This window comes from Micropterus salmoides, unplaced genomic scaffold (assembly GCF_014851395.1).
Source record: "Micropterus salmoides isolate LMB-PRFRI ecotype aquatic unplaced genomic scaffold, ASM1485139v1 Ms_hic_scaffold_1, whole genome shotgun sequence".
In the NCBI taxonomy this organism is placed as follows: Eukaryota; Metazoa; Chordata; class Actinopteri; order Centrarchiformes; family Centrarchidae; genus Micropterus; species Micropterus salmoides.
The window spans coordinates 6,655,488-6,672,126 of NW_024040040.1; the positions used below are offsets into that span (position 1 = coordinate 6,655,488).

Genomic DNA, 16,639 nt, shown 5'->3' on the forward strand with positions numbered 1-16,639 from the left:
ACAACCTTTTCTGGAGCTTTAAACTGCATCTCAGTGTTCACTAATGAAGACAGTCTGTAAAAAGCTTCAGAAAGTGGTTTGAAAATAGATTTGTCAAAGACTATTTGGCAAAAGCAATTAGTGATAATTTAACTGGAGCCCTCAAAAGCTCCTAATGGACCTCTGAAAACCCCTATAACTGATTTTTGGCAGCACAGAAATCATTCATATGTTGATATTAGCACATACCGAAGGTCAAATCACAAACAAAGTCCTTTATTCAAGTGCAATGATGTGCAATGTTATTTATTAAATCTGTAATCAAACATACAAATCATTGAAACAGCCCCCATAAGTACAAGTAACCCAAGTAAACAGTCACTTTTGTTTGAGCTCTTTAAAAGCAAAGCTTTGTTATGTACCAGATTATAATGTGCAAGTCTAAGAGCTGATTTTGTTCAAATGTGCAAAGATGTAATAAAAAAGATTAAAAGGTGCCATCGAGTCAGGGAAAATCGTAGGTACAAAAATAATCTATGATGATTTGTTACATAGAAATGAGCAACGTCACACTGTATTAATCAATTTCCAACTTAAATACAAAGCGATGCAGCCAGCTTTTCCTTTAAGCACCGCTTAGTATGGGCCTCAATACCTGAAGAAGAAAGCTACGCAATGCCACACCGAAATCAACAAATACATAAAAAGTTAGGAATGATATAAAAATATGAATTCTCATGAGTATCTAAAAAGGATGACTTGGTAAAGTCAATTCTAAAACACAATACTGTGAGAAAATAAGTCACATCTTTTAATGTCAAAATGATGAGATACTTCTAGTTTGGCCAGTCCGAGCGTTACGACTGATTCAAATACTCGGCAGGAAGCGGCTTCCATACACTGTGGCACATACACATACACATAAACCTTAAAGTGAAAATTTTAATTTGATCTCAAACCGATATTCGAGTTAATACAGAGCAGAAACATCCCTGAAATTACTTTTCTGGTGGACAGACTATCTAATGAAAACACTGTTTTGACCTCAAACATAATATATATTTGACATTTCTCTACTGAAATATACTGTACTGTTTGTACTTATCAGCTGACATATACACCAATACTGATATATTGGTCAAGATATAGCCTGGTTCCACTGGAGACTACATTAAGTGTCACTTATTTCAGGCCAAATTAAAGGATATTATATCCTCTGTCCAGACAGTATCGGAATAAATGAACTGTGCTGTATAATTACTTCTTGTAGACCCTGAACAGGTTGAGAGGCAGTCTTGGATTCCTCATGTGGAAACACTGGACAGATTTTAAAAAAGCGAGATGATCCACTGATCCAGTCTGTCCTTACACACCATCAGGTGCATCTCAAAAACTTAGAGTATCATGGAAAAGTTCATTTTCTTCAGTAATTTAACTCAAAAAGTTCAATTTTCATGTATTCTAGCTTCATTACACATAAAGTGAAGCCTTTTTTTTTGTTTTAATTTTGAAGATTACGGCTTACAGCTCATAGAAATCAAAACTCCAGTAGCTCAAAATGTTAAAATAAATCATTTATAATACAGAAGTGTCGACCTGAGAAGATCTCTAATCAGCTAGTTAACTCAAAACACCTGCAAAGGTTTCCTGAACCTTTAATCTCTCAGTCTGGTTCTGGCGCTCACAGTGAACTTTTCCACGGTATTTTTGAGGTTGCACCTATGACACCATTATTAAATGCACCTTCAATAAAGAAATGTGAGCATTTAAACCTTCATCTCCTCGGGCCTCCAGGTGAGAACCTTAGCGCAGCTTTACATGCAGAGCCTGTTCAGTGGGTCAGGTTTTGACCTGAGGCAGCATGCTGTGGATTACATGTGTGATTCATAACCCTGCTGTGTCACCGGATTACTACTAAGTACCATTTCATGACTGGACAAAGTGTTTCTGTGCTTGGTTGGGGTTGTTTTGATCGTGTTGTTTTCCAGTCTGGCAACACATTTATTAAAGCAGAATATTGTACGTTCTGCAACATCCCTGTTGAGTAAACCGTGTGTAAACGTCAGTGCTGTGCGGTTTCTTAACCAGAGGATTTACTGGATTTAACCCTCTCCAGATGGCTTTTGTAATTCCAGGACACGCCTGTTGGCCCCAAATGTTGAGTCACCATTAAAATGTTGGCCATGTAAAATATGAAAAGCAAGACCAACCTCTCTCTCAATGCCACTGCTCTGGCGTCACACGACCCCCTTGTGACACAGAAATCTGCCAGCAGTGGTCACGATTACAGACTCAAGGTCAAGAGGCTTTAGAGGATAAAGAGAAGCAGGCTGACCCGCAGTCGCGTCACCATCTACAGTATGTGCTAACATCTAATCTAGCTTTTGTAACACAATGTGCATTTGTGATAGATCATGGAGCCATAAATGAGTGATACACAGTATGTTACTGGGATGTTCCCACTGCGATGATTCTGTAGTGGAAAAGCATTTTCAGAATGAACAAAACTACCTGAAAGAGGAAAAACTAAAATAAATACCAATTAAGTGCGCTGCTAAGAGGCTTAATTGCATTTTTGCCTGTGCTACCATTATTACATACGAAAGACTTGGAACTAAACGCATATAAATTGTTGTCACTGCTTTTAAAATAACTAATTCCTTTAAACCTATGTAACAACTGTACTTTTAATTAGTCTTAGTGTTTATTTGTAGATCTTAAAGAGTCATTGAACGTCCTTTGGTTTTGGCGGGTGTGTCTGGTAACTCTGTAACTCTGCTCTGTCAGTATGCTGCCAGGTGATCTCAATGAGATCATCTGGTTAAATAAAAACAAATATATTTGCATTTACACTGCCGGTCAACAGTTTAAGAACAGCCCCATTATTCTAGTTTGTATTGAAATATAAGTAGTTCAAGTCCAGAGAAAAACCTTTAAATGGTAAAAAAGGAAAGCAGCAAACTGCCAAAGTTAAAAACAAAGGTTATGTCACCAAAACTGAGACGTTTTCAGAGATAAAATTAACAATTAAATTGTATTGTTGTGTATGTATGTGTTTGTTTATTATTTAACTGTAGGATCAACAGATGCACACCTGGTCTGTCTTCCTTCATTAACTGCCTTCCTAGTAGCAATATTGTACAAACAAAGTGTGTTTTTACACAGCCTTAACTTTGTTGTTACCTTCTTTGGTTATTCTGCAGCAATGGAAGTAAATGAAGAACTTGAAATGCCTTGATGCAAAAACAAATTTCTGCAGCTGTTCCGACTATATTGCAACTAGAAAGGCATAAAGGAAGACAGAGCAGTTGATCCTACAGTGAAATATTGAACAAAACTCCTTAATTTTTGTTAATTTTATATCTGAAAATGTCTGTTTTGGTGGTGTGAATGTTGTTTTTAACTTTGTCGGTTTGCTGCTTACTTTGGCGTCATCAAGGTTTTTTTCACTGGACTTATATTTACATACAAACTAGAAAGACGCGGCCGTTCTAAAACCTTTGACCGGAGTAAATGAAAATCAATGTATGTGACTACTAGCTGTCGATAGGAAGACATCAAGGAAAAAAGGATTTGCTGATTGTTTTACACATTTTGAGATGCTGTATTCAACGCAAAGAATCAGCTGCACCGTAAAAAAAAAAAAAAAAGAAGCTGCGATTTGTTCTTGTGACCCAGTTTTTCCAATGCAACAAAAAAATTGTCTTTTGCCACATTTCTGCAAAAATTCTGTACCTGTCGACATCCCTGTACACCGTTTCCTGTCCTGTGTCAGTACCGATCTCACCCAAAGAAATGTGTCTTGGGTCTGGACTTGAAGGAACCTTTCGCTGACCCGTCCAGCTCCTCTGAGTCACGGAACGACGTGCTGTGGACAATCTGAGACGTCCTCGCGCGAAGCCTCTGCAGTTTGGGCTTCATCCTGCTGAGCGAAGACTTCCTCCTGAGGGGTTTCTCTCGGGGCTCCCCGTCCACAGAGTCACAGTTACTGGGGTTGAGGAGCCTGAGCGGCTTCAGGTTAGACTGGAGAACCTTAGAGAACCTCCAGCGGCCTCCATCCCTGGGGTCGGCGTTCTCTGACTCAGAACACTCGTATGCTCCTATGATGTCCCGTATGTCCACACTCACGTTGTCAGTGAGGTACTGGCAGGCCTTCCTCCCGCTGTAGTCTCTGATCTCCACATCTGTGTTGTAGGCCCCCACCAGGAGCTTCACCACCTCCATGTGGTTGTGCATGGCAGCGATGTGCAGCGGCGTGTAGCCGGTGTTGGATCGAACATCAACGCTGATGGGAACATTGTGCTGTTTGGCGAAGTTGATGATCAGGGCTATCAGCTCAGGCTTGCCGTGCTTGGCCGCCCAGTGCAGGCAAGTAAAACCGGTGACAAAGTCCTTCCTCAGGACGAGGCTGGGCTCTTGGGTGAGGAGGCCGTACATGCTGCCCCACTCCCCGTCCGAAGCACACACCATCCACTCATGCTCCAGCGGGTCCAGAGCGACTGAGGCCCTGTCGTCGTCCTGGTTGGAGGAAGCCAAGGAAACGGAGTCACTGTCATCCCTGGAGGACAGGTGAACAGAGTTACGTAACACCATGCTCCGCCTCAACTGGGGGGATCTGCTCACCATGACCTTGATGAAGTGTTTGCGGCTGCTTATCGGGGTGATGTTCCCTTCACTCCCAGACAAACTACGCTCATCCAACTGCCGTTCATCCTTCTCTTCGTCTGGCTGCTGCTGTCTGAATCTGTGCTTGGATCCTTTAGTGTTTCGCCGCCTGGTCGCCACATTAATCTGCTCCGCTTCCTTCAGGCCGTCTACTGTTTGAGACTCAGTCTCAACCTGCCGGTCTTTGGGATCGAGTCCAGAGGTGGCCGCGTCTACCTGTCCTGTAATACCAGTTTGTACAGGCCCAGGCAGGGTGAACACGGGTCCCGCTGCAGGGAGAGGCGAAACTTCAATCACTGCAATTTCTGGTATGTCAGGCCCTTTTCCAACACGCTCCTTCTTGGACTCCTTCCTCTCTTTTCGAAAGCTTTCTCTGTTCCCCATCTCACCTGAGCTGCTGCCCACCTCCTCAACTACACAAACAAACTTATGACTCTTACTTTTGTCATCCGTTTTGTCCGGCAAAATGGTTGCAGGAGACAAACCATGCGGAAATGTCACCTGCTTGTCACTTCCGAGACCTGAGGCAGGTGTTACCTGCGGCTGAACGTCACCGCCGGCGGGGCTTTGCGGGGCCGCATCCGCCACTGCGTCATTCCCACTAACCCGCCTGCTGTCTGCGGGATAATAACGGTGAGCTGGCTCCCTATCCGTCCCGTTGCTGACACCCTTCACTGAGCAGCGAAACTTTTTCTTAAGGCAGACATACTTAACTCCACTCTCCGTTTTACGAAAGCAACGTCGTCAACGTGGTTTTTAAACCTCTCGCGCACAGCCGCCCTCTTCTCAGGCTCCTCGGGGAACACAGCCTTAAAATGCTCAATTAAATCCGTGTTTTTCACTTTGCCCCCTTTGTCCTTCAGAAACCCCAGAATCGCCTCTTGAGTACACTCTGCAGCCATTGTAAAAAAAACTACTAATACGACCACTTTTTAACAGTTTTATCACGCTGTAGCGACGGACATGCTCTCCTGCCTGCCGTAGGCTCCCGTCCCGTCCCGACACATCCACCGAGCTATCCCTCGGTGTAGAAATTAAAAAAGTAGATCCTAACGTTGCCAAAGACTGAGGTCCACCTTTTCTCTGTGTTTTATTTCTACCGTCAGACGCTCTCCGCCTCCTAGGGACTGAATCCACTACCCGGCCGTACCATTTCATTTGTTGGGGGGGGGGGGTTGAATAATTAAAAACGTTATAATTGTTGTTATAAACTTAAAAATTATTGACATGTTTCGACATGATTATGTTTGAAAAAGAATCACATATCACAATGAAACTTTACAAGCTGATACATACATAGAAGCTTTTTTTCTTTTTTTTTTTTTTAATTAGGTTACTTTTTTATGTTTAAATTTTTTTTTATGAGCCTATGCAAATAAGTTATTTCCTCATTAAATATGCACTGATTTGCATATCACACAAATCCATTTTCCAGCACACATTTTTCTTTTGTTTGTGATAATATACCAGCCAGACATTTACAGAACGGCATATCAAATATTGTTTTTCCATGCATTTATTAAAAATATACTATATATATGTGATGGAGCCCTTTTTCGTTTTTTGCCATTTTGAGGAAACAGCTGTTAAAGATTAGCTAATGCTAATTAGAAACTTAGAATAAACATTACTGTTTGTCACATGAACACATCGCTTATAGATATATAGGCTAATTAGGATAAATGAACTAATATTGTGCTATAGAAAACAAACTTTCAAATGATATATGATTTAATATACTCAGTTAAACTTTTAAATGGAAAATGCTAACACAGATGTGCGGTTCATGGACTTGGTATAAAATAGATTATTATAGATAGATTTTAATAGATAAAAAAAATAAATTATTAAAGATTGTTTTGTACATTTTATGAAAGTTACAAAATAACTTGAAATCTTAAAACTGACAGAATGAAGCAAAATCATCATTTTGGATTGTGGTACTTAAGTACTAATGCCACACTAAAAATATTCAAGTAAAAGTCCCCCATTGAAAATGTTACTAAAGTATAATCAACAATAAATAAAGTTTTTTAACTGTGAATACAACTGTAAATAAAGGTATGCTACTAAAGTTATGTAACTATAAATATAGTTATACTGCATACTATATACATACAGTGTGATTCACCTTGGACTGGAAACATTGTCTGGTTTGTACTACAGGGAGTTTGTCTTTGTACTTATGTTCAAATAAAGTTTGATAAAAAAATACGTTCTTATCCTACAGGAACCAGAACTCCCTGATTGACCCTCCATTTTAAAAACTGATGTCCAACCCAAAGACTTGTGAGCTCTCCGGTGTTGATGCCATAAGGCAAAAGGAATTAAAAGACAATATCTGGAAAAAGATACCTGATCTTTAAAGGTTGTGGTTTCGACTGAATGCTGCTGTACGATAAAATTCACCACAGAGGAGAGCTCGAAGGTCTGAAGGCCGTTAACTCAGGTTGATAGAGGGTTGTGTGGATATCTTATCTGGGTTAGAATCTCAGCTGATGATGAATATTTTAAAAAGCTGATGTTTAAATGAAAGAGTGAAAAGCACCAGGAAACTCAGCGCATCTTTCTTGTCTAATAGCTCAGCCTGGTAGTGGGCGAGTTTGAGGTTCAGGGGTTGTGGGTTCAATCCTTATGGAGGCTCAGTGAGTTTTGAAGTTGAACTCCTAAAAGAAAAAGTCAAGAATTACAGGTGAAGTGTCTGGTCAGATAGCTCAAGGTGAAAGCACTTCATGGAGGTTCTGGGTTCGATGCTTATCGCGGCTCAGTGATTTTTGAAGAGCAACTGCCAGAAAAGAAAAAGTCAAGAGCTCTACGAAAGAAAATTAAAGTGTCTGGTCCTGTAGCTCGTTGAGATAGCGGCTGGCTTTGAAGTTCAGAGGTTGTGGGTTCGATCCTTATCAAGGCTCAGTGAATTTTAAGGCGCAACTCCTAATGTGAAGTGATAAAAGCGCCCAGAGAGAAGGCGCCATGGTGAAGGGTATTCGGTGGCGTGTTGAGATTGTCTGTGCCATTGGTGCGGCGTCTCCGGGTTCAAATCCCATCCGTTGCCGGTACCCGGATCATCTGAGACATTCCTGAAGTAACAGGGTCGGGGAGGGGCCGTGTCTCTCCCCGGCCGTTCTGAGAGATGCATGCTGGGGGTTATGGCAGGGAAGACCATAAGAATTTTACCCGGCTACACTTCAACATCACACACTGTGCATATGGAGAGTTTAAAGTCTTTTATTAAAAACGAAAATCTAACGAACCACAAACATTACATTTAACAAAGCAGCGTGTCATTAGGCGGTTTGTTTCAAAGACTGCAGAGCTGGAAGGATGTCGTCCAGCTGACTCACTCCTGAAACACAAAGCAGAAGATTCAGCCACATGAAGATTCACATTAAGCCCTGTTTATGACATGATATTCAGATTAGTGTTTGATACTTACCCAGAGTCTGTAAAATGTCCATAATGAGGGCATGGAAAGCAGGAAAGAACTCCTCGTGCTGCTTCACTTTGACGATGATGCTGGAAAACAAAAGCAAAGAGAAAGAAAACTTCAGCCCTGCAGTAAAAGCCTTTGATATTCCAGATAATATGTGTGGTTTCTGTGTATGTGAACCTGTCGATGTCAACATCTGCCAGCAGATCATGGAAACCAGCAGCGTGACCCGTGGAGGAAACAAGTCTGGCCACCTGGTTCACCACCTCTGAAGAAGGAGCCCTGCTGTCTGACACAACACCACAAAGAAGCAACTCAGTCATTTCATTCCTGCTGTGCAAACACCCAGCACTGACCGGCTCAGATTCCAGCTGAAGGTTACCTAGCTGTAGCTCATCTCGGAGATTCCTCATGGTGTTGGTCATCTCTCCCAGCCTGGTGTAGACCTCGTTCATACGCGGGTACACTCCGCTGAGGGAGGTCACGTCAAACAGCTTCTGGAAGTGAGACACCATGGAGCCCAGAGTGTATCGAGTGGGACTCCTCAGCACCTAGCAAACAGTTAAAAACGTTTAAATACAGTACGTTGCCTGGCTTGTCCTGGATCTGGGTTGATTAGAGCTATAAAAAGGGGCACTTGCAGCAGGTCTTAAAGGCTGCTGCAAGTGCATACGGCCATCAAAGCACCATGGAACGTATTAAACAACACCTTGAGCAAGTAGAACAAAGTAGTGTCCTACTTTCTCATTGTCAGTGGAGGCGTTTTCCAGCATGGTGTCCACCAGCAACATCATGTCCTCCACCTTCACAGCTTCCGCAGCGTTACAGCCACCGTGAGACGGCTGCCAGGGCATCAGCCTGTCACTCAGTTTGTTTAAACCCTGCTGCAGATCCTGCCAATATACACATATGAAAAGAAAGGTAAAGCAAAGGTAGAAAATCTGGAGACACATTCTGAATGATCAGCAAGAAGCTCGCTTAGACTGGGGTGAAGATACTGATAGTGGCGTTTACCTTCAGTAGGTGGAGCTGCTGGGCCCAGACTTCCAGAGAGGGGAGGAGAGTCTGAAACTCAGCCGGCTCCAAACCAACAGAAGAGGGTTTCTGTCTGTGCAGTCGTAACGGAGCGCTGGGATTGGTCACAACAGCACTGATCTCATTCAACAGCTGGAATTCAGGAAAAGTAGGAGAAGTGTTCAGTTAGGAAATCATATTTTAGAAAATGAGGGTTGAACCCCAGTAGAGAGAAGACAGGAAACCTTCCTTGTGGAATCAAACAGTATGCTTACATGGTGATAGTGGCCACACAGGCCGGCCTCCCTGGCTTGGTCACTGATGCTCTCACTGGTCTCAGTTGTGTCGTCTTCTTTAGGCAATCTGCAAAAATGGGTGGTGCTTCTGATTAAATCAGTCCCTGGACACTTACAATCCAATAGTTAAAGAGTTTGGCCCTTCATTCACTTGCCCAGTGCGGCAAATATGTTCACTGTGCTTTAAAAAGCTTAAGAACAGGTTGGGCTTACGACCCCTTTAGCAAAATCTACTTGTCACAGCTTATAGGCACTTTAAATATCCTTCATTAACACTTTGAATGCAATTTGTTTCATATGCGCTAATTGTTTTAGTGTTGCAGACGAGAGCACCCTGTACACTAGAAAGCAGCAAACTGCAGTATTTCAGAATAACCACAGACGGTAAAGTAAATTTCAGATATATACCATTTTCAGGAATAAAGTAATGAGTTAACAACTTCAAGTTATTCTGTACCAGTGGAAATAAATGAAGCCTTGAAAGTTGATGTCCCAACCTTGGAACAGCCTGTGTTAATACACTCTCAGAAGCTTTGTTTGTGCAATATTGCCACTAAAAAACTAAAAATAAATGAGGGAAGACAGAGCAGCTGGTCGTCAGTTGATCCTACAGTGAAATAATGAACAAACATACTTAATTTAATTGTTAATTTTATATCTAAAAATGTTATTTTTTTTGACCGGTAGAGTGCATGTAAAATAATAAAGATTTATGTTTCAGGAACTAAGAATCTATAGGAATAATAAACAGTTATGTTTCTGAAATTTCTGACATTAAATACAGTGAATGGCCATCTTCCTTTCTTTTAACTTGGACAAAAAAAACAAAAAACAAACCAAGCCATAATAACCACATCAGTGGATGGTTTAAATGGACTCTTATGAACGTGGTATTCTTATTTACATGGTAACACAACCACACCTGAAGGCATCATGCATCTGATACACAGATATAGCTGCCCTCCTCACATCTTGGGCACAGCGAGTAGATTTACAGCAGTCTTTCACTCACTGGTGTTCCTACCTTGTGTTATTTTGTTTGTGTAACCCCTCCAAACGGCGGAGCTTGTGTTTGTAGATCTTCACTTCTCTGAGTGTCGGCCTGCGCAGATGAACACAGTCAGCATGAATACTGATACGCCGGCACATGCACTTGCTTCAAGCTGGATGAACACGCACCTTGTCTGCAACTCTTGCTTCAGGCGCTCCGTCTCCCTCTTTAGCTCTTCTATCTCAGCTTTGCTTTCCTTTTGCTGTTCTTGGTACGCCTGAAGAAACGCAAGAATGTTACCTGCGGCTTCAGGGGAAACTACTTTGAAAATAAATAAACATTTCTCACGGTACCTTCAGAATGGTTTTGAAAGATGGAGTAACATTACTGGACGCTTTCTTGATTCTTGTCTGATGAGCCACTTGAGATCCTTCTGGTCGTCCTTTCACAGATCTGGGGTGAAATTGTTCAGAAATTTTTGTTTTTTCTTCCTGCCCCAGTTGTAATCTTGCTATTTTTTAGGTTTATCGCCCTTGTTGGGCTGGGAATCACTGCTCTAGCATACTAGTGACTAACACAGTGTGCCTGACAGGATGCAGCCAGCGTAAACACAATGCCAGGTTGATCTGGGCTACAGTGAGCCAAAAAAGGCAGCAGTCCACTGAACTACGCCACCTGCCACTACAGCCTCATAATATTCTACTCTGAAGCCAGTGTTTGAGAAGCACGCTTACCTGAGCTCATCCATCATCTGAGTCATTTTAGTTTCATAGAAGTCAATCACATCCAACACCCTGCAGACAGAAGCACCAGAAAACAAGTAGCAATCAACTCAATCACAGACATCTGTCTGAGGAAGTCTGCATGATGCATTTGAAAGCTGGGGAAAAAGCGAGTAATTGGACCTTAAGGTACAATTTCTGCAAACATTGTGTCCGACTCTCCTAGCCCCACGCCTCACATACTTCATGCTGCCATAGCCTAATGCAACCAATACTAACAAAAGAATCAATACCTTTGATAAAATCACCATGTGCTCATATTTTACAAGCCAGCAAAGAGAAGATATCATGTTCTTACTGCTGGTCTGCTGCGGAGTTCTGCTGGCTGACTTTGTTGCAGATGCGCTGGAAAGTCTGACTCTGTTGAGCCAATCGTCGCTCTTCTTCTTTGACGGTGAAATAAAGTTTCCTCTGAAGCTGAGCTGCCTCCTCCCTCTGTTTAGACAGCTTCTCCTCCAGAACCTGACACAGCTTCTAGAAAGATAACATTTCCCAAAATAATGAATCATATATGTATCCGGTGTGTACAAACTGAGCATCATATCTATATCTATCTATCTTTCATGTAAGTCTGTTGACATACCTGTGCTTCTTGTTTTTCCTGCTGCAGCTGTTGGGTGTGGCTGTGCTGCTGGACAGCCTTGCCGAGGTAGCGGTCCTCAAGGTCCTGGACTCTGGTCTTTACCACGTCCAGCAGCCCCTCCAGCTCTGCGGCCCTCTGAGACTGCTGAGCTGCTCGACCCATGTGCTCATGAACCTCCTCTCTAAACACACACACACAGAAAAGGTTCACTCTCAAAATGCAACAAGTTAGTCGTTACTATTTATTATTCATCGTATCTGTCTGTAATAAGTCATTTTATTTTAGATTGCCATTTTAAAAACTGGCCAAGGACAATGGATGAAAAACTGTCTCATTTACAGTTACTTTGCTGTCAAATAAACAAATATATGACAAAATGAGACATTCGGTGCAAACTGTCGGTATTACGCAGTTTAAAAGAGTACTCCCAAGATCTACTAATGTGCTTCCATGAATACGGAGGACTCACAAGAGCCAAATTGAAAACAAAGAGCACATAATGTGATTTACTAATGGTGATGTAACCCAAGAGGCTTCTAACTACAGTATTTCATCTGACTAAATGACTGAAATACGACCGTAATACAGTCAGCTGGTTTCCCTTTCGTCACTTCATACCTGCACTGAGCTGTAGCACTCAGGAGGCGCATCTCTGTGATACTCATCTGATGCTGATGAGATTAGATGACAGGAGGACAGGTGGTCGACACACACTACATATCCATTATTAAATAGATACACCTGCAGTAATCCATGCTGCAGGCATGTATGCACTGGAGCATTCCCTCAGCTGTGCTTCCACTGTTTTACTTCACTTTGAATTGTTTCATACATTCCAGGACGAGGACATGATGGAGTCTACATACTGCTATTGCCAACATGGCGCTGCAGATGGCTGCCTCTGTGTTTTAGCGCACGTTGTTAAAATTCAGTTTCCCCAGACTAGAAACCTAAAGGCCCCCACTCCATTAACAACCTGGCCTGCTATTGCTTTGAAAGACAATAGGACAGTTCTGACACCAGCCCCCGTGACCCTCGATCACCTCCCTGAGCAGGGACCTGGGGCCTCCATCCAACCTGAAGCACTGTGCCGATCAGCTGCCTCAGATATTCTTCAACATCTCACTGGGTACATGCCATGTGCCAGCCTGTTTAAAATCCTCCACCATCATCCCGTACTCAAAAAAACAAGGACCACAGGACTTAACGACTATAGAGCCATCGCAGTTCGTCAACAGAGCCAACAGGTCTGTAGATGATGCAGTTAACGTGGCCCTTCACTTCATCCTCCAGCACCTGGACTCCCGAGGAACCTACGCCAGGATCCTGTTTGTGGATTTCAGCCTTCAACACCATCATCACCAGTAACCAGCCCGTCAAGCTCCTGAAGTTTGCAGATGACACCACCCTCATTGGGCTCATCTCTGGTGGGGATGGGTCCGACCACAGGTGGGAGATCGACCATCTGGTGACCTGGTGCAGCCAGAACTACCCGGAGCTCAATGCTCTGCAGACAGTGGAGATGATTCCTGCTGATTTCAGGAAGAGCTCAGTCCCACCCTCCCCCATTACTATGTGTTCCGCTTCCTGGGCACAATCATCTCCCAGGACCTTAAGAGTGAGCTGAACATCAGCAATAAAAGATGTATGTTTCCAGTAGCTGTACAGTCACATCCTGTAAGTGTTTGTAGGCCTTATTAACATAAATAAAAACAGAATAACATAAATATATGCATGAAAACACACTTGGTTCCTGAATGCCGTTGTAATATTGTTGCAGCAAACAAAACTAACCAACATTATTGGGCCTTTGTACCTCACATAACACTAATGTATGACTGCTGCAATTAAAATGTCTGGGTTATTTCTCTGAATGGAAGACAAAGTGAAGTAAGGTGCCTGCATGCCTTCATCACGACATCCATGCAGATTCAAACCCTCTAAAAACCTTACATTTTTAACCCCCGCCGTTTTTTCCATTCACCACAAATGAACACGCCACTGTTTTGGGCAAAAGGTGGCAGTGATTAATGAAACAGATGGTCCAGGAGGTTGGTACTTAGTATAAAGATCAACATATCTGAGGGGAATGAGTGACTGCATCATTGTTTGACTTACTTGAGTTGGTTGTTAGCCTTGATGAGCTCCTGGATGAGGGTCTGCCTTCTCTCAGAGTCTGTGAGCATCGTCCTCAGAGTCGTCCTGATCTCACCAGCTGACTTCTTGTCCAGCAGAACCAAATCTAAGGACACATGAGGAGTCACGGGACCGAGAGGCTTCACTAATGAGTATAAAACTCAAGCTTCCCAAAGCCAAATGTACAGTATGCAGACAAGAATAAACTACTGAGCGAGAAATGCTACAAAGAAGAAAATTAGTTATTTCCTTCAATTAATTTAATTAGATCTTATTTAGAAATTGATATTTTGGCAAGGAATAAGAAGCACTGACTCTTACCCGAAAGGCTCTTATTCTCTAAAGGATCTGCAAAATGCACTGGCTTAAAACCATGATGCTGCATAAGTTTATTCACTTCATCCCACTCTACTTGCTCCTGCTGCAACAGAGACAAACACAACCCATCAGAACAACATCACATCAGTGTGAACCTGGTAAAGACATCTGAGCTCTACCTGGAACTGCCTGCAGGTCCACAAATAAACATATGTCTTATTTCTTGATTGCAAAAAATGAGCTGTCCCTCTGTCCATGTCCATTCTTAAAAGTCCTCCACTCCGTGCAAAATTAGCAAGAGCATCGTTGTTATCATTGCATCTTGGGTGCCTCCTTTCAAAACCAACAAGTGATCAAGTTTCTGCAGCTCCTGCTGCGGAGAAACTGCCACTTCAATGAATGAAAGGCGATCCACTTACTCCTACATGATCTCTCTGAACCCCTCCCCTCCACACACAAGCCTCTATATTAATGTTATTTTAGTCAGTGTTGACTTACCTGCTCCATCGTTTCACCCCACTGCAGGAAATAAAACGATATGCACGGCGTTAGAGTTAGTAGTGACTTCCAGTTAGTACAGTATTAAGTTGATGCGGATCTCAATTTAAAAAATGGGCAATTTAAAGATGACAGAATGTCTCTAACAAAAAAAACAACTTCAAATTAAATAAATAATACCATTTATGAATCTTGAAGTTATTGCGGTAAATTCGGCATAGAAGTAGTTAACCGAGCAAGCACTTTTAATTTATTAAAATAACATTAAACTGCCTAATATTCAACAGTGTTTTTTAAAGCGCTCTCGAAAAGGAACAGAAATGACAGGCACTAAATTAGCTAGATTTCATAATGCAGTTCCTCCACAAATGGCCCATTAACGCCCAGTAAGTACTTAAATATATCTGCAACCAAGTAACATTAACTTTTTCAACTTTAGAGGTCGGTTAATTTAACGTCAGCTAAAAAGCTATCGTTAACTTCCACCTTCTAGCTGTGAATGTGTTACTGTTAGCAGACTTTTAAAAGTAAAGATGCGGAGAGGTCGGTTACCAATTGTTGGTAGTTTTCTGAAACTGCAAAACAGCAGATGGTTTCACCGCAGCTTCTATTTACTTTACATTTACGCCTCTTCCGCATCTTCCGTCATTCAAACAAGTGCGCGCTGACGTAATCATACTAAACCAATGGGAGTGGGTTAATTCTTCTTCTTCTTCTCTGTGTTTGTTGGCGAGTCGCAAACTAACTTTAAAGGTTCATGCCGCCACCTACCGTGTCAGTGAGGAGATTCATGGCTTTGTGTCAGAATCAGAAATACTTTATTGATCCCCGAGAGGAAATTCAGGCTGCTTACTTTTCATATCAAGATATTAAGAAATAAATATAGAAAATTAGTAAGTAGAATATATAGCGATATATATACACAAATCTAAACATTTAGATATGTAGGCTACAGTGTTGACAGAAGTGTCAAACTGAATAGGAGTAGAGAATTAAAAACTTATATTAATTATGAGTATAGGCATGTGGAATGGAAGCAGTCCTTTATAATAATTAAAATAAATTAATCAAATTACATTAAAAATCAGGACTGGCGACCTGTCCAGGGTGTACCCCGCCTTTCGCCCCATGTCAGCTGGGATTGGCTCCACTGTACTACAGGATAAGTGATTGACAATGGATGGATGGATGGATTAAAAATCATTTCCTAACCCTGACTGTAATCTATTTACCCCCTTCTTATTTAAGGCTGTTAACAAGTGGCCATAACAAATACTGTTTATTTTACAAAAGGCTATTTATTTCAACAAACAAATTCAAATAGATCTTAGCCTTCAGAGACAATTTGACAGGAGCTAATTTGATGTCCATGTAGAGATTTATCACTCAATTGTAGCATCAGTCATCAATTGAGGGACATTTCAGTAATTTCCTGGAGGTTCATCCTACAATTACCAGTACAAAGGGAAACTTTCTCTTTAACACCCAACTATAGCCCTAAAGCCAAACATCTGTCAGCATTTGGCCCATAATTCTTTTTTTTTAATGCAAATAATAGTTTATATTAAAACTGTCCAAGGTTTGGTCCTGAGGTGCTAACACTGTTTCTGATGAGACACATTGCATTTTTTCAATGCTTTGAGCAACTCATACAACATCCCATATCACATCTATCTCTGCACACAATGTTATTATATGTGAGTGTATGTTGTGTGTATATAGTGTAAATATATTTATTTACTCATAGAATAGTAACTGATCATACAGTACTTTTATTGTATTTTGTTCCTTGTTGTTTCATTCCTCTGTACTGCTGTGCCAATGTGAATTTTCTCTACAAGTGATTGATAAAGTAATATATTATCGTAAACTCACATGTTCTTTGTGGCTGAACTGACTATTTAAGATTGATTGAAAGAGATAACATAACAGGACATCATCACGTCATGC

The 16,639-nt window shown here is 41.7% G+C and overlaps 2 protein-coding genes across 2 annotated transcripts; both read right to left on the minus strand.

Moving 5' to 3' along the window:
* Positions 1 to 258: 258 nt before the first annotated feature.
* Positions 259 to 5,740, minus strand: LOC119900570 (ankyrin repeat domain-containing protein SOWAHC-like). The gene is given in 2 exon segments (XM_038715649.1): positions 259 to 5,369; positions 5,372 to 5,740. Coding segments are annotated over 2 exon segments (1,782 nt in total). The 5' UTR covers positions 5,547 to 5,740; the 3' UTR covers positions 259 to 3,762.
* A 2,110-nt stretch (positions 5,741 to 7,850) lies between these two features.
* On the minus strand, positions 7,851 to 15,344 carry cep70 (centrosomal protein 70). Its single transcript, XM_038715663.1, has 17 exons — positions 15,242 to 15,344; positions 14,690 to 14,710; positions 14,195 to 14,294; positions 13,856 to 13,979; positions 11,738 to 11,918; positions 11,453 to 11,628; positions 11,107 to 11,166; positions 10,726 to 10,825; positions 10,561 to 10,649; positions 10,406 to 10,483; positions 9,361 to 9,448; positions 9,086 to 9,238; positions 8,812 to 8,964; positions 8,454 to 8,622; positions 8,252 to 8,360; positions 8,078 to 8,157; positions 7,851 to 7,987 (listed from the first exon to the last, which is right to left on the minus strand). Exons 1-17 carry the CDS (start codon positions 15,326 to 15,328, stop codon positions 7,929 to 7,931), a joined length of 1,827 nt encoding a protein of 608 aa, XP_038571591.1. The 5' UTR covers positions 15,329 to 15,344; the 3' UTR covers positions 7,851 to 7,928.
* Positions 15,345 to 16,639: the final 1,295 nt, after the last annotated feature.

Coding starts and splice junctions, on each gene's coding strand:
- cep70 (XM_038715663.1), bottom strand. CDS start 15,328: ATGCGGAAGAGGCGTAAATGTAAAGTAAATAGAAGCTGCGGTGAAACC. Junction 14,295..14,689: donor GGGGTGAAACGATGGAGCAG/GTAAGTCAACAC, acceptor TCTCTGTTGCAG/CAGGAGCAAGTAGAGTGGGA. Junction 8,158..8,251: donor GCAGATGTTGACATCGACAG/GTTCACATACAC, acceptor TTTGTTTTCCAG/CATCATCGTCAAAGTGAAGC.